This window comes from Trachemys scripta, chromosome 1 (genome assembly GCF_013100865.1).
Source record: "Trachemys scripta elegans isolate TJP31775 chromosome 1, CAS_Tse_1.0, whole genome shotgun sequence".
In the NCBI taxonomy this organism is placed as follows: Eukaryota; Metazoa; Chordata; order Testudines; family Emydidae; genus Trachemys; species Trachemys scripta.
Window position 1 is genome coordinate 294,579,281 of NC_048298.1, and position 23,567 is coordinate 294,602,847.

A 23,567-nucleotide genomic window follows, 5' to 3' on the forward strand; every position below is an offset into this window, starting at 1 on the left:
TGTGTGTATATATATCTCCTCAATATTTATTCCACTCTGTATGCATCCGAAGAAGTGGACTGTAGTCCACGAAAGCTTATGCTCTAATAAATTTGTTAGTATCTAAGGTGCCACAAGTACTCCTGTTCTTTTTGCAGATACAGACTAACACAGCTGCTACTCTGAAACCTGTTAAAATGGATAGTATCATTATCCCAGTTTGACATATGGGTAGGTAAATTATACATTTCTGCTTACTGGATGCAGATACATTTTGAAGCATATACTGAACTTATGTAGCTCTAGGGTAAAAGTCCTATTTTAAAACTGGCAACGTAACTAACTAATCCCCTTTCCCAAAGCAAAGGTTATCCTGGAGCAGCTACAACAGATCTCAAGGCTATTAACTTTTTTAAACAATAGACTCATGTTTCTTTCTCCTTGTTAGGGCAGTTCTGAATGTAATTTACATTTTAATGTGACCTTTCTTACTGTGAGTACAGACAAATGGGAGCTATACATATTCCTGACTTATCCTCAGTATGGATCTCATAATATATATGGCTCCAGGATTTAATACTTAGGAAGCATTAAAATTGTCCATAATTATCTAAATTCTATAAAGATCAAACATTAATTACCATTTTCCTACTAGTATGTAAGAGTCAGTGTGTATAATTAACACATGTTAAGAGTCCTTAGAATAGGAAACTCAGTGGAAGAACCTGTATCGGGCTACTTACTCAAAGAAACAGTTAATTTTATAAGAAAAAAAGATCATTTAAGAAAGTTTCTTCATTCATTTTTTTGTTTTAGACAATTTACTTGATTATACACGTTATATTACAATACCTGGTGATTATCTCTGCAGTAATAAAAGTCAGTATAACTAGGACTAAGGGAATAAAACTAAAAAAGAAGAACATTTAGGCTTAATATCTGGATAAACTTCCTGACAGTCAGATCTATTCGTTTGTGGAATGGCCTCCCAATTGAAGTGGTGGAATTTCTATCTAAACAAGACTAAAGGTACAATAGGGAGAAATCCTTCACTGCCAGGGAAACTGTATTATTTTTAAGGCTATGTTTTAGTCACGGGCATTTTTAGGAAAAGTCATGGGTAGGAAATAAAAATTCACAGCCCATGACCTGTCCGTGACTTGCACTGTATACCTGACTAATCTTGGGAGTACTGCAGGTGCTTGGGGGGGTGCAGGCGCTGAGGGGGCAGCCCGGTGAGCAGCACGGGTGCTCGGGGAGGGAGTCCGGGGGCACTGCGGGTGCTCTGCTGGGAGCAGCCCAGAACCCCCTCTGGTGCTGGGGTTGGCGGGTCTGGCAGGCTCCCTATCCAGCTTCTCGGAAGTGGTGACATATCCCTCCCTAAGCTCCTAACTCCATGAGTTCCCATTGGCTGGGAACCATGGGAGCTAGGAGCTGAGGGAAGGACATGTTGCCACTTCCGGGGAGACCACCCTCAGGAAAGCGCTGGCCAGAGCCCTCCTCCTCTCTGCACCTGAACCCCCAGCCCTGAGCCCCCACCTAAACTCCTGCTGTTGCTGGGTGTGGGGGGTGTCCCGAGACTGCCCCAGCAGCGGCTGGTGTGATTGGCCCAGTCACGGAGATCACAGAAAGTCACAGAATCCATGACTTCCATGACCTCCGTGACAAACTTGCAGCCTTAATTATTAGTAGTTATTAATTGGCATCCTGAAGGTTGCTAGTTGTTTTCACAGGAAAAATAAAAAGACATCATCCCTGCCCTGAAGACCTTACCACCATTGAGGCAATGAGCAAGAGTAAGTTGGAATGAGCAAGAGCAATAAACAATAGAAGTGAGGGAGTGAGACAGACCAATCTTTTTCATCACTAGATTCGTAGATTCCAAGACCACAAGGGACCATTGTGATCATCTAGTCTGACCTCCTGGTATAACACAGGCCAGAGAACTTTCCCAAACAATTATCCATGCCATCACTAGATTCTGTGTGATTGCCCTAATTGCCCCTCTGCACTATGCCAGCAATGTAAAGGGGGTGAAACCAGGCAGAAACAACTCTCTCCTGAAATGTCTCAGGTGTAAGGGGCTTCCCTAACCAACATTCAGCTGCCAAACCAGCACTACAGGAGCCCAAATCACAGCCCCTGATGTAGAGGACAAGTCAGAGGAGAGATGATACATGACTGGATCAATGCTGCAGTCACTATTCTCAGCTGACAGACAACTCATAGGGGGCCATTGCAGTCAATGTTTTGAGTTTAGAGCAGCCCTGAGGCTGCTCTAATTTATGTCAGACCTCCAGATAACTCAAGAATAGGGTGACAACAAAGTTGGCTTAAGCCATCTTTTTCTTTCCCGTTCCAATCTTGCCCTTAGCACAGGAATGGAGGAATAGACAATCAGGACATTCACTTCTATGAATTCTATAGTCAATAGCTGTGTTCTAATAAACTCATTGGTGTTTTCCCCAGTCTGTTCTGTGGGGATGTAGCAAATGGCAATGGGATCTTGATATCATAGTAGTATTAGGTTGGTGTGCATACTGTTCTTCAGGTGGCTGTCTTTTTTCTGGACCATTCTGCAAGTGACTTAGAGGACATAACAAGAGAGAAAGTTTCTCTGACAAAAAAACATCACTGCATTGATAGGGCTCACTTACTGTAGTTGTGCTAGATTGCTGGGGGAAAGAGTGAACAAGAGGGTCAGAAAAAGAAGATGAGGAACTTCTATGAGAGGAAAATTCTTAAGAATAATAATTTGGGTTCTTATAACTTTATTAGTAGTAGTAGTATTCAGATTGTAGAATTTTCCAGGTTGGGTCCATCTCACGTTCTTGAAAGGGCATGGAAAATTCCTATTTTTCTGTTGTTAATTTTCATGTTTCCATAACACTTTTAATATTTCAGCATGGGTTTGTTTGGATAAATTGAGTGTGTATTTCTATGGTCTTCTCTAGAATATTCAGCTTAATAAGGCTCTGGATAGTATTGAATGTAAAAAGAACAGGGATTTAGTGGCTTTTTTTTAACAATTTGTTTCCATGCCTTGTTCTTTCTGTCAGATTGTTTGATACAGGTTATTAGAGAGTGAGAACCTATAGGAAAGGAGGAGGCTTGTAAATGGTGTAAAATACACAACTTCATGGCTGAAGAAATTCTAGGTGGGATGAGTGTGATAGTATAGTCTTGTTGAGCATTGAGAACAAAGTGTATCTGAATCAAGAGGTGGTGCTATCCCACCAGGGGCCCCTAAGCCAGAGTATCTTTGGGCCCCCTCTTACTGACCCCTTAAATATAATAATTGCATTATTTCTGCAAATCAAAAAATATACCAACACAATATATAATAATACACTTGTTAAGTCCATGTTAAATACGATGAATGGTATTTTGGTAATGGCAAATACTAAACTGGGGCACCCTTGAGCTGTTTGGGGCAATTGCTTAGTCTGCTTATATCTAGAGACACTACAAATGGATACGCAAAAGTTCAGTATGAACTGTTTATAGATGTGACATTAACAGGGGAATCATTACCAGCAACAGGTCAGGAAAGAAGCACAAAACATTGATCAGCAGGTACTGGAAATTGGGTTGTTAGAGGGAGCAGAGATAAAGGGTGATGTGGCCACCCAGATGAAACAACACACACCCAGATGGAGACAAAGGAAGCATGGTGGAGGAAAATGAACACTCATTGTGGAACAGATCTCTGTCCAAGAAGATTCAATGAATACATATGATATCTGTGAGCTAAGAGAGTAAGTTAAGCATAAATTATGTGACCTTCGGAACCACTGTAACCCAGGGCTCAAAAATGAGAGGGAACGAAATCCTGTTTTTTTAAATAATGTTATCCGTTTCCTTTGTTCTGCATATTAAGGTTGCCCAAAAACTTTCCATTATAAGACCCTGATTCCAGTTGCTTATACGTTTGCCAGACTATAACTGTTTGGGCTACAATTTTCTTTGCAGGGTGTGAGCTAAAATGGTCGAGCCATTTCCAAGAATAGAGGGTAGAAAAAAAAAATGGTTTTGCCCATGTTAAAAGCTTGGGCGTTTTATGTCCCCCCATATTTTGCAGTAGCAAATGGATGATGCTAACTGAATGAGCAGGTATTCAATATTTTTTTATCTCTTTATTGTTCAGTGCTTGACCCTAGGCCTTTTTTACTGCACACCGTTCAAGCCCTGCTCCGAAGGAAGAATTATTAATTTCCTCATGGGCTTTTCTATGATGCGCATAACTATAGCATCTGATATATAATGTAATGTATGAATAGAAAGCTCAGAAAATAAAGGTAGTTCTTTTAATTAACAATGACCTTCTGAGCCTTGAGTTTTACATAGCCTTTTATCAGTTATGACTGACTTCCATCCCAATGGCAATGGCTTAGAATTACAAACACTCTATTTTTACAAGATAATATAAAAGGTTATAGCATCCAGGCGACCATTTATCCCAATCTGCTGTTTTACTGTAGCCAGAACACTTTATTGATGGAGTCAGTATTTGGCAAGACAGTACATAATACCTGGAGCTTGGTCATATTTTTAAGCAAGCAAGTGCCATCATTGGTGTTATTCCAAAACTGAAATCCTTTTATCTGTTAAAGTAACAAAATGTGCAGCTTAGAGGACTATTCAAATGATTTGTTCTAGTACACATAAAACTACTACTGAAAAGGTTAATATAGTTCATAATGGTGACTCATTCTATCACCACTATAGAACTATGGATTCATGCAAAAAAGATTTTGAAAAAATATAGGACAATTTAAAATTCAAATATGACTATGTATTCAGTTTAACAATGAGATTAAGTACCTACTGATTTTCAGAAGTGCTACAGTGACTTGGGAGCTCAAGTTTAATTGAAAATAAACAGGATATGTGCTCCTAAATCACTTGGGCCCTGCTCCTCAAAGTTATTTAGGCACCTAACTCCCATTGATCCTTTGAGTATCTGAGCCTTAGGCTCTTTTGAAAATCCCACTCTTAATTGATAAATATTCTAGATTAATATCTCCATTAAATTGCTATACCGGCACTGAAGCACGGCAATTACTAATTAGAGTAACAAGAATTGTACAAATTAATTAGTATAGGATTGTAGCAATGAACTGTTGGGCTAGATGTTAACATGTATAAAATTAAGGATCTTTTAGGTAATATAGATATAAGCCCCGGTTTACCCTTTTTATCCCCTGTAGAATCTTGTGAAAGCAAGAAAATAATTTGTACATTAAATAAACATAATAACTGTCGGCATATTAAAGCCATAAGCAATGCCAATGAAACCTTAAAATATTATAAAACAAATTCCGCAAGATTTATACCTCACATTGAGTGCAGGACATATTTTATTTTCATTGCTATATACAGACTCCTGTGCAGAATATATCTGAGAGCATGGAAGCATATCCGAATATCCTATTTGCTGAGCATGAGTCAACAGCAGCACTGTGCAAAAATATTGAGTTTGCTTCACTATATTTTTTGCAATAATTCCAGTATTTCTCTATTTGTGACACTGGAGACATTGTTATATGTAAAAAATATTTTCCAATTCTGCCTTCATAAAATTAAGAGCCTTCATTAACTTGTTCCTGCCACAAACTAACCATTTCCAAAGAAAAAAACAGTATTTTTAAAATTAAAATCTAGCCTGCATCTGAATTTCTCAAGTCAAATCAAAACAATTTCTACTACTTTTTTCCTGTTTTTCCCTCCTAGAGTAAGACTTTTGAATACAACACAATTCAATCTATATAGTGGGGAAATATGTTTTCATGTCTGTTTCGGTTCCACTTGGATACAATTAAATAGATAGATGGATGGATGATTTAAATAGTAGCTAGATGTTGTCATGAATTTTAGCTATATTCAGCAACCAGTTAATTCACAGCTTGATCCTGTAAGGTGCTGAGGACCCTGACTGCCATTGAGGCCAGTGGGAATTAAGGGTGTGCAGTACTTTGCAGGATTCATCCTTCATTGCCTTTTGCCTGTAATAGGTCCATAATCTCCCGGAGTCTAATTAGGTACCTAAATATAAATGAAGGGTCTGAATTTTAAGGAAGGTTTGGAAATGTTGGCAAATAATAACCATTCATTCACCCTGGCATAAGTGTACAGGAAGAACTTATTTACACAGCTCATTACCAACAAGAAGCTGGCACAGCTAGCATCTGCAGATGTCTTCTCCTCCCTGGATTGTAAACTACTCAACCACTGAAACTGAGATTTAGACAGAAAATCAAAAGAAAGCAGCTGAGGATGTCAAACAATGAAAAGGAATAAAGCAATTACTGTCTGTTCAATAGGTCTATTCAATTAGAGTCCTCAGGGTAGTTTAATAAAAGACTCTGTAGCCTCCATGGCACAAGTTGTTTTCTTTATTAACCTGCAGAAACTTACTCAGATACTGGTTTGTTTTGTTTTGGGTTTTTTTTTTTTTTTTTGGTTACTACTGGCATCTCATATATCCTGCAGAGTCTAAATAAGTTAATAACCACCAAATGCACTGCACACAGAGGGCCTTTGCAAGAGTCTGATCAAAGAATACTTTCAAAAACATCCAGGACCAGTTTTTTAAAGGTCTCCAGGTATCTGAAAATGCAGATAGATTTCTAGTGGGATTCTCAAAAGTGCCAAGGCACCTAATTAATTGGTACTTTTGAGAATCCCACTAGAAATCTATCTGTATCTTCAGGCATCTAAATATCTTTAAAAACTGGCCCCTAGTGACTTAGGAGTCTATGTCAAAATAAACATAAAAATTGATGCCTTTTATGTATCCAAGACCATGAAAACTACATTTAACCCACAGAGGCACCTCCTAGTTCACAGGATCCCAAGATGGGTAAACCTGAAAAGGTTTGGCTGTTCATTTCAGACAAACCCAAAAGTTCCTAGAACATTTAGCCATACCAGATTGAGCTGAAATTTCACAAGATATTCAGTGTTATTGCTTCCGGTCTGTCAGAAAAACTGTGAAACCATCATATCATGTATTATTTCTTTGCCAGAGCCTTGAACTGCAGTGGCATGACAAAATGAGAGGAAAAAAATGGAACATAATTAAAGTAAGATAGATGTACTAAGTTACATCTCATTACAGCTACCACTATAGTTATCAACAATGCATATGTGTTTGATAGTAACATTTGGGCAAAGGACTTTCAATGTATTTTTAATGTAACTACTATATAGATACACGATTTTGGAAAGTGCCGGAGTACAGAAAATGGCGGGATTCTTATTCTTATTTTATTTATGTAATTATTTAAGAGACGATCCCCTTGTAACGGGCACAAGTGTGCCCCTTTATCTTCTGCCACTTCTGCACCCACAAATCAGCCAGAGACCTCTGCTTTGGTGCAATCACCCATGCTCTTTATTTACAGTACAAGTTCCCACCATTTGTAGCTACAGACAGTGTCAGGCAAACAGCCTCAGGGACTTCTAGCTTCTGCAGCCAGCAGGGGAGAGCAGCCTCTAACTCCCTGACTCCTCCCTTTCCTCTCCCATGGCTTCCTTCCTGACAGCCTCTATGCAGCCCCTGGATAACAAGGCCGGCAGCTGTTCCCCGTTTGCCACTTAGGCCTAGGCTTACTCAGCCAGCTCAAGTTCCCCTTTCCTGATTGGAGCTGGTGTGACCAAGGTCTGGCTCAGGGTTTTCTAGCCAGCACTCTGTCACACACCTCCCCCCTTATGAACCACCAGGTTTGTCCTTCCTCAGCCTCTCCACCCCTGTCCGGTGGGGTTCATCTGGGGAAGCCTCTCCCCCTCTTTCGGGCAATCACCGGCGTCATCTCCTGGAGGCTCATTCATCCCCCACCCTCTGTTGCTTTTTATTGATAATGGGATTAATCATCAGTGACCAAAATTTTTTATAATCTGACAGGTGTTTAGGAGTTTATGTGAAAGGAGATTTTGGTCTCAACCCAAATCTTAGTGGATGGATATCTTCATTACCCAAAACATTGCAACATTTGATACCCTAATTAATTGGCACTCTCACCAGAGACTGAACTACCTTTCCCCAGTAGAGTCACATTGGTGAGGCAGTGCAAGGAAACCTGTATTGCTAATGCCTGTGCTGTTTGTATTTGGTAGATAAAAACTGATACCAGTATTTTTTTAATTTTATTTTAAAAACAAGTATCAAAATAACCAAATGTCCTCTCTTAAAATTAAGTTGAATCTAGTTTTTTAAAGAGCTATTTGATTTTTTTTAAACAGTTGTTCAGTGGAAAAATGGCCTTTCGAAGATGAAAACTTTCTTAGGAAATTTTTTTTTCCTTTGAATATTTTTTTTCAGTTTTTCAATGAAAAATGAAAACTAAACATATTTTGATTTTCTGGAAACTGAATTGTTTTAAGTGTTTCAGTAAACATTTTGGGGCTTTTTTGGTGAATTTTTTTAATTTCAGACAACAAAATCCCCAATTTTTCTAAACCTGAATTTTTTACAAAAATCTGATTTTCCCAACCAAAACAACAAAATAGTGTTTTTTGAAAAAAAAAAAAAAAAAAAAAAAATTCAGTTTTTAAATTTATTTATTATTTTTTTTTTGTCAAAAAACTTTTTTAAAACTTTTCCAATATTGACCAGCTCTGGTTTTATACATTATAATTCTCAAGTTGGATTCAAGACACAGTCCCATTCACCAGTTTTCTGTTACAGTGGTAAGCAGCCTAGCTTTGGGTCTCCACTATATCTGCTGTCTTCTATTGAATTGCATACAGCTTGTAGTGTTCCTTTCCTGGCTTGCAATCCACTTAGACAAATGTTTCATCTAATGCGTGTTCATCATTTCAGCATATATTTGTGGTGCCCAACCTCTTTCAGCTTTCTATCTTTATGCTCCAGCATCAGATTATAAAAATGGCAGACAAGAGTTTAAAAGCCAAGCTCTTTATAGGCTCTCTTGAAAGCATTTCTGCCCTAAGAATGCTGTTATGAGACCTGCATTTCACAATTAAAGAGACTATTTGCAATTTCATGATCATTTTCTGAAACCTAGGCAGTGCTTAGAACAATGGTTTCTGTAATATGGCTGCTTTCTGCCCATAAACTCATAAAACTGAAGAAAATGCTAGCTATTTTTAATTTTTTTTATGAACAGTCTGGACATAGTTCTGTTGTAGTTTAGATAATGCTTTGAAACCATTTGTCATTAAGTTATTGTCTGCCAGAAAAACAGCCCCCAGCCTTTGTGAAGTTGCGTCAACTCAGCTCTTAGGCTGTTTGTAATGTCAAATTATTTCAGCAACGATGCTTCCATGACCACTTTATTTTAGTTCCCTTAAACTTTTGTCTTACTAATCATCCCAGTGCCATTCTGCATTGTCCTCAAGCAGTATACTAAGTGGAATGCTTAACTGAGATGAATTGGAGAAGAATTTATTTAGGTGGATATACCCATGAATCTCTAAGGCCACCTTGTGCTGGGGTCTTTCCATTTACACAATTGTCCCTATCCTTAAATCTGGTTAAATTTCCCAACAGCAAGCCAAATTCAGGGACTCTTGGTGAGGTTAGCACCTCTCCCACTCAATCCTTTGAAGAGAGGATGACTGAGTGGGAGAGTGATGCTTCCTAGGGTTATCAGGCCCCTTATTTTCTGATGTCAGGAAAAAACATAACAAAACTATCTTTGGCACCAATGAAGGCAAAAGAGGCAATGCCTCCTTGGAGTTGAGTCTGACGTCTCCTCCATGTAGCCACCTCTGGTGAAAATATTGATTATGACTGAAAGGCAATTCCTAATTATAGAGTTTATTGATACAAGGCTCATTAGGCCTCTGCCTGATGTTGCTGAAAGAGATGACTAAGGAAAAGGTGATAAATAACATATTCCCCCAAGTGTAAATAGATTTCACTCTCCATTGCTGTCAGCCTGGCACCTTTATTGAACATTTAAATTCACTTAGAGAAGAAAGTAAAACTGAAAAATGTGAAACTTCAACTGGTATATTTAACCAAAAGACTGTACATATTTATGTAAAATGTACATTTTAAATGTATGCATCCATACATCCTCATAATATGCAAGCATTAATTCAGCACATTCTCCCGAGGGAGGCCTCTAATGATTATAGCTTTAAAGTGTCTCCACATGCCTTTCTTTGGAGCTGTTCAGTTGAGCTCACATCAGACCTCATGCAAAATTTCCCAGAGGCTTTAAATATTTCTGTATCGCTATGTCAAAAGCGATATGTGGGGAGTACACCTGAAAACTGTTCCCAGTCCATCAGGTTTAAAATGAATGTACTATGGTTTTTAATATTTCAGCTAGAAATAGTTTGCTGATGACACTAAGGATTTAAGAGATATAGGAGATTTGTTACCTACCATTATGGATAACAAAGTTGAAATCTCTATACCCTATGATAGCATAAATTTCTATTGAAATAAGGTAATGGTCAGTTTCTTCAGTTATGCAGTTTCCATTGGAACACACAGCTAAGGACAAAATATGGCAATAGTTGCTATGTTAGACTACTTTTTATACACTCCTTAGAATGTAATGAAAAAGTAATAGAAGGAAAGCAAAAGAAAATGAAGCTGTATGCTTAGATGAATGATGTGTCAGTTCTCTCTTGCTTAGTGAATGCATTTTGGAAACATGAATCAGAAAATGAAGTCTAAAATGACTGATCTGTATAAAATTATTCTGAAAACCATGCTTAGAATGAATTCTTTTATATTTACAGGTTTCATATGGGGTGAAATTAAACAGATGTGGGATGGTGGACTACAGGATTACATTCATGACTGGTGGAACCTAATGGATTTCGTAATGAACTCCTTATACTTGGCAACAATTGCTTTGAAAATTGTTGCATTTTCAAAGGTAATCATTCTATTTGATGATTGTTAGCTAATATTTATAAACAAATATATTAAGTAACTAAGGTTATACTTTTTGACCTGCTTCTATATTTGAAAGTTTCTTGGATTGATAAACTACTAGAATGACTCAGTGAATCACTTTACTAACCTGTTAGTTTTGCCATCTGTAAAATGGTTTTAATATTCTTTATCTATGCCATGGGATTTTGGATGGCTTAATTCATCAGGATAAGTAAAGCATTTTGAGATGTTTGGATGTAAGGTACTATAAAAATGCCAAGCATTATTATTATTAGGTGTGGATATTTGTACAAAAATGTATTTTATGTTAGATAGTCTTTGCATATTTTTTTCTACTGAAGCTTTATTACTAAGGTTGTCTAATAAATAATATGCAACCTCATATCAGAATTGCATGAAACATTCAAATAAAAGCTTAAAAAACATTAAAAAGCAAAATTGATCATTTTTGAATGCTTTTAGTCCAATTTAATCAATACACTGAAATTTAATGTAAATTTTGGCTAAATAATAGAAGCATTGTTGGGTAAAATTTGTCCATTTTGCTCCCCATTGAATAAGACATATGACATTATTAACATTTGAACTTTCTTCCAGAGAAACATCCATTTGTTTCAAAAACATGAATAGTTGAATACTGCCTGTTTTCCATATGAATTCACAATATCATGGACATTCCTTGTAAAAATTAAATATTCTGGTTTCAAAATGGTCTCGAATGAAAGAAAGATATATTCAAATTAAATTTCAAGAAAAAGGTGTCAGCACTTTCACACAGCTCTAATCACCTCTGAGTCAAGATAACTTTCTAATTTATATTATTCATTATCATCATTATATTTCAAGGATTTCAAGTTTATTTCCACCAACTATCCAATAACTACATGGCCAGAGTCTCTCCTGTGCCAGGATCCAGTAGGCTAAGAAGAAAGTGAGCATCCATAAAGGAGCTGATTATAGCTCCCTGTTCTCAAGTCACAGCTGTTCTGGCTGCAGTCGTGGCATAAGTTTAGAGCAGACCTAGGAGCTTCTCTAATTTATGTCAGTTGGCGATGGTTCATCAGTGTCTATATGCCCAGTTGATAATTGGCAGAGTAGAACAGAGCCCCTACACACCTGACCTGCCATCTCCCTCTTCTATCACATTAGGTGTTTCTAAACTTTTTGCCTGCATGACCCCATTTTCAGACTTACTGTTTCCTGTGACCCCAGATCACAACAAAGCAACATAGTGACCAAGGAATCCAAGAAGATTACACATTAAATATATTTAATGCTCGCTAATATGACACATGGGCTTGCACGTTGTGACACAGCTTCTCAAAGTCCGGTGATGTGGTAGAAATTGCATATGTAATCTCCAATTTGACATCAATGGTAGATAGATACTGAGAGTTGATGAACACAAGTGCGCTGAATCCAGCTCCACACAATTATGTGATCATGAATGTCACTATCAGTTTCAAGGTGCATGCTGAGAGTGCAAGATTATCATTCTTCACAGTGAACCAGAATTCCGGGAGAGAAAGTTGGGCATATGTTACTCGCAAGAATTGATCTGGGGACATTTTGATGGGCTGTTCGATTTCAGCTGCTGGCAAATCCATGGTATCGGGCTTGCACTGAAAGTAGCTTCACACCCAATCATACGTTGTCATGTCCAAGTTGAGGGAAAAGGATGCAAACTGTTCCTCCATCTGGCTGAGCTGCTCAGCCATCACCTGTGTGGGAGGCTTAATAATTTCATTGACAGCCAGAAAATTAGAAAACTGTGGGAAGGATTCCTAATTTGTCTCTAATAGATAATTCTTCCAGAAAACAATTTTCTTCATTAATCCTGTGAGTCAATCACTCAGCTGAAGAATGTGGGTGTTCTTTCCTTGCAGACCTGTATGCACTTCATTCAGTTTCCTAAATATGTCTGTGACTTAGCCAGGAGGGCACATCTTCCTTTGGTCACCTAGAAAATCAACAAATTCACTCTTTTTGCAGTCCATTGTATAAGCACACAGCTCGTCTCTCAGTTCAAAAAATCATCCCAGTACTTTTCCTCAGCGAGCTTCAGTGTGGAATAAAAACATGTCATGATCAGATCCCATGTCTTCACACAGTTTTGCAAACAGATGCGTGCAAAGAGGCTGATTCTTGATGTAGTTCACAATAGATGATACTGCAAAAATTCACCTAGCTCTGGACTCAGAGCTTTCTATGCCTGTTGTTCTCTGTGATTCATGTAGTGAGTCCACAGAGCAGATGGAGCAACTTTCTTTACCAAGGCATGCAGACCTGCTGGTGGCCTGCCATAGACGGAGTTCCCTTTGTGCAAAAGCCTACAATGTGATCACCAAGGACATTTTTGTTTTGCTTGTAGCCATGTAGTACTTCGAACATTCCTTGTGCTGTCTTGTGTCCAGGAAGAGGGAGACAATAGAATGTCTTCAAGGATTGCACTCTCCCATGTATTTCACAAAAGCCAGGAAATGTGCATCAGGACCCTCAGTGCTCACCTCAACTTGAAGAACAAAAGCACCTGTGTTTTTCAGACTCTCCACCAGTGTGTTTTCCTGATCTGCTGCTATCACCTCAATCCTTCAATTCACTGTGTTGTTGGAGAGTAGTATGTCTTTGAATTTGTTTGCCTCCGTTTCCCCACACATTATCTTCACCATTGATTTCATCTGGCAAAATCAAAATCTCTCCGATTATGTAAGGTTTCTTGGCCTGCACAAGGCAGTAACTCTTGTCAGATGATGCCTTTTGTGTGTGGTCAGAGATGGACAGGGCTCTCTTGAATTGCACTTGTTGACATCAAAATTCTTCTTTCCAGCTCTGGAAAAATGACCTTGGTTTTCCTACATGTTCCTTGTGAAGCTAAAGGTCATTTAAGTTTATTAGGCTTCAAGCTTTTGCTAGCTAACACTATGTGACATAGCAGGCATTTTGTCCTTTCTTCATTCTTGACAAAAACATTGGTGAAGCCATACACAAAGCCTCACCATATTTGCCCGCACATTTCTTGCATGCTTGGTTTTTGCACATAACTGCATTACTAGACTCACTGCTGGAGGATGAAGCAGATACCCTGCGCAAACATGAGTCCATTGTGCCTCATCTCACAAGTTAGAAAGAGGAATTCATAGTTAAGCAGATGAGGCCAGGACATAGGAAGGCCCTGTGTGCTGATACTACTGCAGCACAGAGACAGTGACTTACACTGATCCTTTATGCTTGAGTGCCATAAGGGTACTCAGGGTGGCATAAAAAAATATGGGCCCTGTCTTAAGGAGTTCATAAGCCACTTCAGATTCCCTCTCAGAAAAAGTTAGCACAGGTTCCTACTCACTCAAGCAGAGAGGATGCTCTGTTGAGAAGGCTGCTGCCCACAGAGAAGCATCTTCTGAATGCTTGCACAGCCAGATGGGGCAAATGGCATCCGCACAGCCACATCCTCACAGCTCATGTGTCGAGACCTGTTGTACAAACACCACACCAATAGGCTGCCATTTTACAAAATGCATTCACCACACATGCAAGGTCATGCCATGAGGAGGCTGCCATTTAGATGTACAAAATGGCAACCTCCTAGTGCAGGGTTTGAGGAGCAAGTCCGGACACGTTCAGGGGCAGATGGCATCATCTCTTGGTCCGAATCTGGTCCTTTGGACCTGCGACCCCATCTACTGATGGCACAAAACCATTTGGAATTGCAACCAACAGTTTGGGAACCGCTGCATCTCAATAGGGTGTGTGTAGGGCGGGGTGTAGGATAGTAGCTGCTTGTGCTGATTTCACACCCACTCAGAATTTCTCAGGGGAATTTTCACCTAGGCAGCTGTGGCCAGATTCGAGTCCCTGTGCATCACTCAGGTAGAGCAAAGGTATTTGAAAAGGTGGAGAAAAATCTGCCTCCTTTTATTCAGAAAGCTAATGGAATGTGCTTTAATATGCAGACACAGTTTCATATACAGTGACCAGGAAATAGCATTTTTATTGGTCCAAAATGCAAAATAACAACCTCATTGGTAATGCAAACCTTTCTAAAACATTGTAGACATCCAATTTTTCCTTTTAGAACAATATTAATTTGAAACCATAATAATCCTTTCATCTCCCAGTCAGCTTCTGCCTTCTGTAATCAGATTCCAAGGTGACAGTGTCTGAAGTAATATGCATCCATTACCCTCCAAATTAATGTCATGATGCTAATCAGACTCCAAATGTAAACACAGTAGTGCATAAAATATTACCTTTAATTCTGCAATTATTTGTTTTGTTATGCCTGTGATTTTTAAATCCAACTAGCTTTTTTGTCCTTGTTTTTTTTTTTTTCCACCTTTCCTTTGGTAAAATGATTACATCAGAGTATATAAATAATGCATCTGATATAAGCAACTGAAATAATGAGAGGTTAATTGATTAATCAATCACATTCGTTTCAAATTCTTAAACTATGATTGTTTTCCAGTTGTACAATAAATGAGGACCTAGGATTACAAACACTACCAAAGTGTTATAATATATGACCTTTACTTTCAATTGCTAAACGTTGCATGAATATTTTTTCTGAAATATAGTTTTGCCTGTATTTACTGAAATAATTATATAGGCCCAATTCTCAAATGTGTTCTACCTGTTGTGTATCACTCTAGTGACACAACGTAGCCAGACACCCATCTTAACCAGCTTCCTTGTATAAGAGGAAGCTCAGTGTATAGCAGCTCAGTGCTACTCCCTGATGTGGGAGATGTTCCCAGAAAAAAAAAAAGAGTTAATTGCTGGAAGAAAAAATCCTGGCTGATAACAAACCTTTGAGGCTGCAAGCAGCTGAATGTTATTTAGAGCAGCCTATATGCTGCTCTAAATTACATCAGGGACTGGAGGAGCCCCCCTACCTTTGAAGATCTGGGCCTTGTCTCTTATACCTGTTTATTTACCAACATACAAGTTAAATGTCACATGGTTATAAATGTATTGTAGTCTCATACATTTTAAGTTCATAAAGGCATGATTCATTTTAAGGGATGTAGCTGCTTCAATTGAGGATTATAAATACAAATAGAACTATTTATGCTGTAAAACAAAGGATTCTGTTTATATTTTGAAACTACAGTATGTTTTGCACTGCTAAGTCAAGTACTCCTTCTCTCACTTTGATGCATTACACCCAAGGATGCTCTTAATGTTTTATTAAACTGAAGCGTGGCTTCCAATACTGTGTGTTTTCAGCTATATAAGAGATTGCACACAGCTGATGTCACTAAATAAGTGGCTCTCGTCCATTAGCATGAAATGCTATGTAATTCTATCACTTTGGGGGCAGAGGACATATTTAGAGTGCATTTCTATCCTGAAAAGTGAATCTGTATATAAACTATGTTGTTGGGCTCCATATTTATTGTCTCAATCATTTCCATATTGAATCTACTCTGCTAATTAGTATAAGGATGGGTTTTTCCCCCTAAATATCAGTGCTTCAAACACTGGGATGCTTAGCCTATCTCTCTGGCATTGTAAAATGGTTTTCACTGATATTTGGCCAATTCCAAAGATTAGACATTCACTTGCACTGGAGTATTAACTGCACAGTAAGAAAAAGGTATATTTTTTTGTGCTTCAGTTCTGTTGTTGTTTAACATCTTTTGGCTGATTATTCTCAGTTTTTCTCTACTGGTTCTCTGAAATGTATAGTACAGATTGTGACATATGTGTCCTAATAACAATAATTTGAATTTCATCCAAGAATTAACCTTTCATCCAAGAATTTCAAAGCATTTTACTGAGGTAGGAAAAATATTTATCCCTTTATTATAGATGAGGAAACTGAGATACCAAGAGTCATACGTGATTTGATTAAGGTCAGACAGATTGTCAATAGCATTTAGCTGCCGCTAAAATGAGGTCTCCTTATTCACATTTATATAATGACTCGACCACACTGTCTCTCCTTAGGATCATATGATCATTCTGCGATTTATGGTTTCTGCTCTAGAGGGTAAAAAGTAAATATCTGGCCACCTTCCCAATGCTTACAACTATCTTGAATGTTAATCTTGTGTATGGTTTTCTGTGAATAATCATCAGGAACTGTTATTTCATATTCCTTTGGCATCATTAATATACATGATAAATTTGCTTTGAAGTTCTAGTCTTTATATAGTTCTAATCTGTCCATATTTACTTTCTTCAGTTTTCCACAGGTGTGGACTATGTATTTCCCCTATGTATTAAATAGTTATTAAGTACATGACTGCCTTTGCAACATGCCAAAGGGTTGTGTTTGGGCTAGAAGTAGAGTGCAGAAATTGTATCAATTGTTACAATATGAGCAACCCAAGAAATCAAAACTCATGCTCCATCAGAGTTTGGTCAGTGTAAGATGATGATCTGTTAGGAACCCTCCACAGAAGGCTTCATCCAAAGCCCATTGAAGTCAGTCCCATGCACTGTGGAATTGCAGAATCAAAGCTCTGCATTACTGAGGTGGCAGGATATATTTGTGTTTTTACCTTCTTTGAATTACTTAATATAAGCCATTGCTGGAATCAAGATAAAATACTTTATGTTTCTATGATCTTCTCTTTTATAGGAAATCTCACATTCCTGTACTCACTTCATATTACTCAATGTCTCATGACTCTATATTGACATACTATCAAACAGCCATCTCATATCCTAATTCTTTTTATAACCCTATAGTGTGCAAATGAACTAAAGCGAGTTAATATACTAAATATCCATATACTGTTTTTGAGGAAACTATTGAATGAGCAATTTACAGGAAGCCAGTGGAGGTGGGAAGTTTTGACTGGGTTTGTTTAGTTTCTTTTAGTAAGGATATTTTTTGGCCTTGTTATTAAGCAAGTGCCTTTTCAGTCCCATCATGGTCTGTCTTTATCTAAGATGCAGTTTATATTATATATAATATATAGTATAGTATATTCAGTTTCAACATAAAATTACTGTAGACACATAATTATAAAATTACAGTGCACACAAAGAAATACGTTAACTCCTAGATTTGCTGAGGGTCCTACACAGCTCTGACATTTGATATGCAGTGAAATGCCTAATTGCACTCCATGAACATTTGCAGATTTCAATCATAATGATTAGGAAGGAGAATGAGACAGCAATACAAATTGGAATCTGCAGTTTGAATAACAGATTATAATCAGAATATTTCTGAGGTGCCTTGTAACTCCTGAGAAATAAAGGAGGAATGTCCAAAGAGATCATTTATGGAGAAAACAGCCACTTGTGGTTCATAAAAAACAAACAAAAATGAAATAAATATTAGCATCTTTAGAGCGGCCCATTTGCTGATATTTCTTTCACTAGGGTTTTTTTTTTTAATAGGCTGTCTTCTCCATAAATGATCTGTTTTCCCTTTTCTCTTTCACTTCTCAGGAGTTCCTGAGCTCCTGAGTAAATGTGCTTATTAAAACCTGTCTCTCAAACAATAGGTATCAATTTGTGCTAGTATCTTTTTCATTCCATGGCCTAGCCATGCAGTTATTCTCTTCTGCTCTTACTAATATTCCTTCTGCCTTTGACATGGTCAGTCAATCTCATTCCTCTTCCTTTTTTTTTCTCTTGATATCTGTGATTCTGTGCTCTCCTGGTTCATCTCTTTCCTTGACAAATAGTCAGTCAGCATTTTAATCCATAGCTCTTCATCTTTCTTTCTTCCCAATGTATCCCTTCTGCCAGGCAAAGTCAGCAGCAACCAGGGCCAGGTTCAATACCTAGGGGTTCCTTTCCATCAATACAACACAGAACTGGCTCAAGCCCCCACCCAGTAACCTGGGGAAATTACACACCACCCCTGGGCACTTCTGAGAGGCAATACTTCCCCACTCACAAGCACAGAGTCTGAGTGTAGAAAAGAAACTTTTAATAAAAGGAGGGAAGTAACTCGGCATTAATTTGGGGAAATACCGCAAACAGGATAATAAACATAAACCATGAGCAAAAGACCCACCCCGAAGTGAGCAGTGTCCTTTTCCCTCAGGTTCCTAAGTCCAGCAACCCAAAAGTCCCTTTAGCATGTCCATCCCTTCTCTGCACCCAATTCACAGTTGCTGTCCTTGGTCAGTGCAGACCCAGCATTCAGAGGTGCATCTGCAGAGTTCACCTCCCAACCTGGAGGAACCTTACTCGCTCCGCTGCTCGGGCACTCGTCCACTGACCCTCTCTGCTAGCTGCCCTACTGGCTGTTCGCTGTGCCTCTCCACCAGCCACCCTGTTGGCCACTTGCAACAACTCTCCACCTCACCAGCCACTCATTTGCCAGTCGAATGTTAGTCACCTTCTGCTGCCTCCCTTCTGTGACCTCTGCACATCGGTCTCTTAGTGATTTTTAGCTCTTAAAAGTCTGGGCAGAAACACAGTCCCACCACAACTGATTTCAGCTCTGATTGAGCATTTAAAATAACAAAAGAGGCTCCCAAGGAAGCCTATTTAGTGCTTTCTTTGAACAGTCAGGAGAAAGATGTCAAACCACTCTGTAGACTCCTAGGGAGAGTCCACAACTTCCTGGCTTGGACACCTGTCCCCACTGCTTGTACTTTCACAGGGCTCTGGTATTTGAGCCCCTGGCTTAACAAAGTCCTTTCAGCTGAAGATGAGCCCCCTCATTTGGGACAGGTTAAGCACAATCCTGCTTCCCTATATTCCTACAATAATTACAGCATTTTGGTAACAGCATTTTACTCCCCCTGCATTCAATACTAAAGTGATTTATAACACAACACCAGCCAAAGTTGATTACTTTGAGCGAAGTTTCACTCTATTTGCTGGATATCTAAGCAGAGCAGGAGCAAACTGTATTTACATAAACACACCCAAAGTCTCTCCACCTCCCAGCTAGCTGTCAAGGAAGAATTCATTCTCTGCTTACACCTTACTTGTTGACATTAGCCTAGTTTCTGTTCTCAATCCCTTCTATACATCTTCCTCTTGACATCATCTGCTCCCACATTTCAACTACTGAATTTATGTGGATCATTCCAAACCTACATCTCCACTCTTCACCTCCTTCATTATGTTTTAATCTTGTAACTCCAAGTGTCCTTCTGATATCTCCAGCCTCTCAAACAATATCTCTCCAAAACAGAATGTACCATTCTTTCTCTCCCATCCCATTACCTTCCTTCTCTATCACTTCACATTTCTGGCCATATAACAGATTCACAATCTCCTTGTCATTTTCAATTATCTTCTTCCTATTTCTCCTTTTAAAAATCAACAAAATCCATCCTTTCATATAATCTCCCTTACTAAAATATTTGTCCATATATTGGTCATATCTTCCTTCAGTTCTCTTCTCTGCTCACCCTTGTCCTCAACTCTCCACCATCCAATCTATCCAAACCTTTGTAGTTAATCTTCCTCTCCTACTTCCCTGGCTCCATTATAGCTCTTGTGAATCCTTTCAATGACTTCTGGTCTGTTAGCATATTCAAGTTCTTAGTCATCCCCTTCAAGTCAGTACAACCTCCTCTCCCTAATGACATCTTTGTTCACTACTTTTCTACTCTCTAACCTCCTTCCAATCCACTCTTCTCACTGCTATCTCAATCTTCTTAGCTACATGCCTTCATTTATGATATCCCCTGCACTTGGCAGGTGTCCTGTTCTCCTCTCCCTCTTTCTCCACCTACAAATGCTCAATCAGAGCATGTCAGCTCTTCAGTACATGGGCATTTTCTCATTATATCTTTATAAAAGTGCCATGTACATTTACAGTGATGTCTAAATTATAGTATATAATAATAATATTCAGAAAAGTCACTGTGAAAAGGATATTGAGGAGTTGCACCTTTATTCTGTCAGTAACTTCCATATTCAATGTTCTCAGTTGGCAAGTCAATTTTTTTTTCTGACTGCTAGCATTGCAAACTCAGCCATCACTCTGCAACACAAGTTGTGCTCTTTCTGCCACTTACGTCATCCCGAGTAATAAGGATTCTACAATCAGAACTGAACTGATGATTTGGTTAATGATGCATGAGGCAGAATTACATGTGTCCTGTTCTTGCATAGCTGTATAGGCCTTACCATGCCAGCGGTAATAAAAGCTTGATTTTATGAGGAAGGTCACTAGAGTAAGGAAATGGTTTTGTGGCTAGGGCTGAGTCCCTTCACAGCTCAGTCATAGACTTTCTGTGTGACTCTGGCTAAGTCACTTTTTCTCTCCTGTGTATCAGTAAAATGTGGATAATAGTACTTCCCTACCGCCAAGAGGTGAATTCATTAATGATTGGTGCTCAGGTGCTGCTGTATTGAGGGCCATATAAGCACCAAGGAACGTAGCCTGTGTCTGTTTGACTTAGACGTTAGTAGTAGTAGTAATAATACTAATACTACCTATTTCTTATTTTGCACTTTTCATCAGTTAATCTCAAAACACTCTATGACCTTTAAAGTATTTATCCTTACAACATCCCTGTGAGATAGGGAAGTGTTATTATCCCTGTAAGCACTGCAACAGGGATTATGGGCTAGCTTCACATTGCCACACCTTTTAGGCACCTAGAAAATCACTGGAATTCACAAAGCCTACATCTGACAACTAGTCTGTTTATACAATGAATAGGGAGAGAGAGGTGTCTCAGAGTGGGATTCACAAAAGCCAGCACACTAGGCATCTCCTCTCTTAATCTAGTAAATGGTATATGTGGAAGAGAGGGATGTGTCCTAAGCCACCCCCTCACTCCCCCCGGAAGTTTGGCACCTAAGTCAGGCTGGAGGGAGGCATCTCCCTCTGCTTTGGATTCTCCATGGCAAACCCTCTCTTGGTGGTGGGCACCTATGTGGTTTTTGCAAGAAGTCTGAGGGGGGGAATCACTTTTAGCCCAGTGATTAGGGTATACACCTTAGCTGTGGGAGGCTCCTGATTCAAATATCCATTTCCATAGAGAAGGGAGGGAAAAGCTTTTGACCTGGTTCTGCCACCTTTCAGGTGTGTGCCCACACTACTGGGCTGATGTGGCGCTCTCGTCTGTTGAAGCTGTTCCACTGCGGCTACGTCATTAATGTTTTAGGACAAATGTTTTTATTTAAAATCCATTGTCATGAAAAAGTTACATTAACTGTGTTGTGGGGGATTGTTGTCCCCACAGTGCATTCAGAAATTAAGAACAATTCTTTGTTTGAGACAAAAAAACTTTATTTAACTAGCAAATTGAAAGATCTAGCAAGAGTCTCTTCAGTGTGAGCCTATACGCCATTTTCACATGAGGATCAATGTGGAGTGGTCATCACATACAAATTCACTGCATTCTCCACATTGCTTGTGGCTCTTCTGGTCAGCTGACTGTGGCAAATATGTCACTGTAACCAAGGGACAAAATAATAGAGCAACACATTTGGAATACATTTGTACCTTACATACATTTTTGATACAGACAAATGTTTTTTTATGCTTAATTTAAAAAAATGTCACTCAATTGTGTACATACGCCTAAGTGAAAATGTCCTAAAACAGCATAGCTGGAGGACCACCAGTTCATGAGTTATCACAACATATATGCTTGTGGGATACAACTTTACCCCACAAATATAGACGATGGTTAAAAAAAGTCATTGGACAATGGATACTGGATCTCCCACTTCCCCCAAGTGAATGCATTCAGCATGAGGTTACAGAATTATTCTCATGCTTCCTTGTTCTTTCTCTCTCTGTGACCCAGTGACTCTTTCATTATTTATCCGCATGGAACAGCTTTAACAGGAGAGACTGAGGGAGTCTCACCTCAGGCTCTCCCCTAGTCAGTGGTTAGGGCATATAGCTGAGAGATAGCAGACTCCAGTTCATCTCACTTCTCCCTCTCAGTTGGAGTTGCAACTTGAGCTGGTTAGCTCCCACATCCCAGTTGTGTACACTGAGATAAAAGTTCTGAGGGAGGTCCTCTTTCCCCCACTGGCTATTTTGCGTGATCTCACCTCCCGGATCAGACTGCCATAGGCAAGCTCTGAGCATGCTTACCAGATCAGGCCCCACAGTTCCAATTCCTTTCTTCCCCTGGTTCATGCATTGCTTTGGGGCTAAGAAGTCCAGACACCTGGTGTGAGGTAGAAGTTTGCATGCACAGAGACAGAAACATAAGTACTTAGGGAGACTTACTGAAAAAATGTAGATACCAAGTGAATTTAGATGCCTACTATGTTTGGGAGCAGCTGAACAGAGGTTTTGTGAATCCCACTGGGCCTTATTCTGGGATGTAGGTTCCTAAAGTGGTAGTTAGGTGCATAAGTCCTTTTGTGAATTTAGCCCTGTGTCTTTTGATATGTTCTGTACAGCACAGAGCATATTAAAGATACTCAATAGATAATCAGTAAAAATTACAGAAGAGTATTTAGAAAGGTTTTATTTTAAAATGCATTTCAACTTCATGGAACCTATTGGTAGGCCTGGACTGGTAAAGGTTCATGATTACATGGATCAGACTGACTGAAAATGAGGTAAATAAACAATTAGGCATGTCTCAAAGGGAGAACAAATAGATATTGTCATTGTTTTAATATTAGAGATTAAATGATATTCTTATTCTTTATCTACTGTATAGCAACTTTTCAATGATTATCCAAGCCTTGATCTATCAAATGCTTATATATGGAGTCCTTATTCATTTGAGTAATTTCATTGACTTTACAGGATCCAGCACCTACTTTCAATATTTCAGGAGAGCCAGACCTTCATAAA

The 23,567-nt window shown here is 38.8% G+C and overlaps 1 protein-coding gene across 1 annotated transcript in view; it reads left to right on the plus strand.

Annotated features, from left to right (window-relative positions):
• The window catches only part of TRPC4 (transient receptor potential cation channel subfamily C member 4), a 191,924-nt gene that overhangs the window by 146,353 nt on the left and 22,004 nt on the right, over positions 1-23,567 (plus strand). Inside the window, exon 5 of the mRNA XM_034758576.1 lies at positions 10,702-10,841. Within this exon, the coding sequence (XP_034614467.1) occupies positions 10,702-10,841 (140 nt within the window). The remainder of the gene's footprint in view (positions 1-10,701; positions 10,842-23,567) is intronic.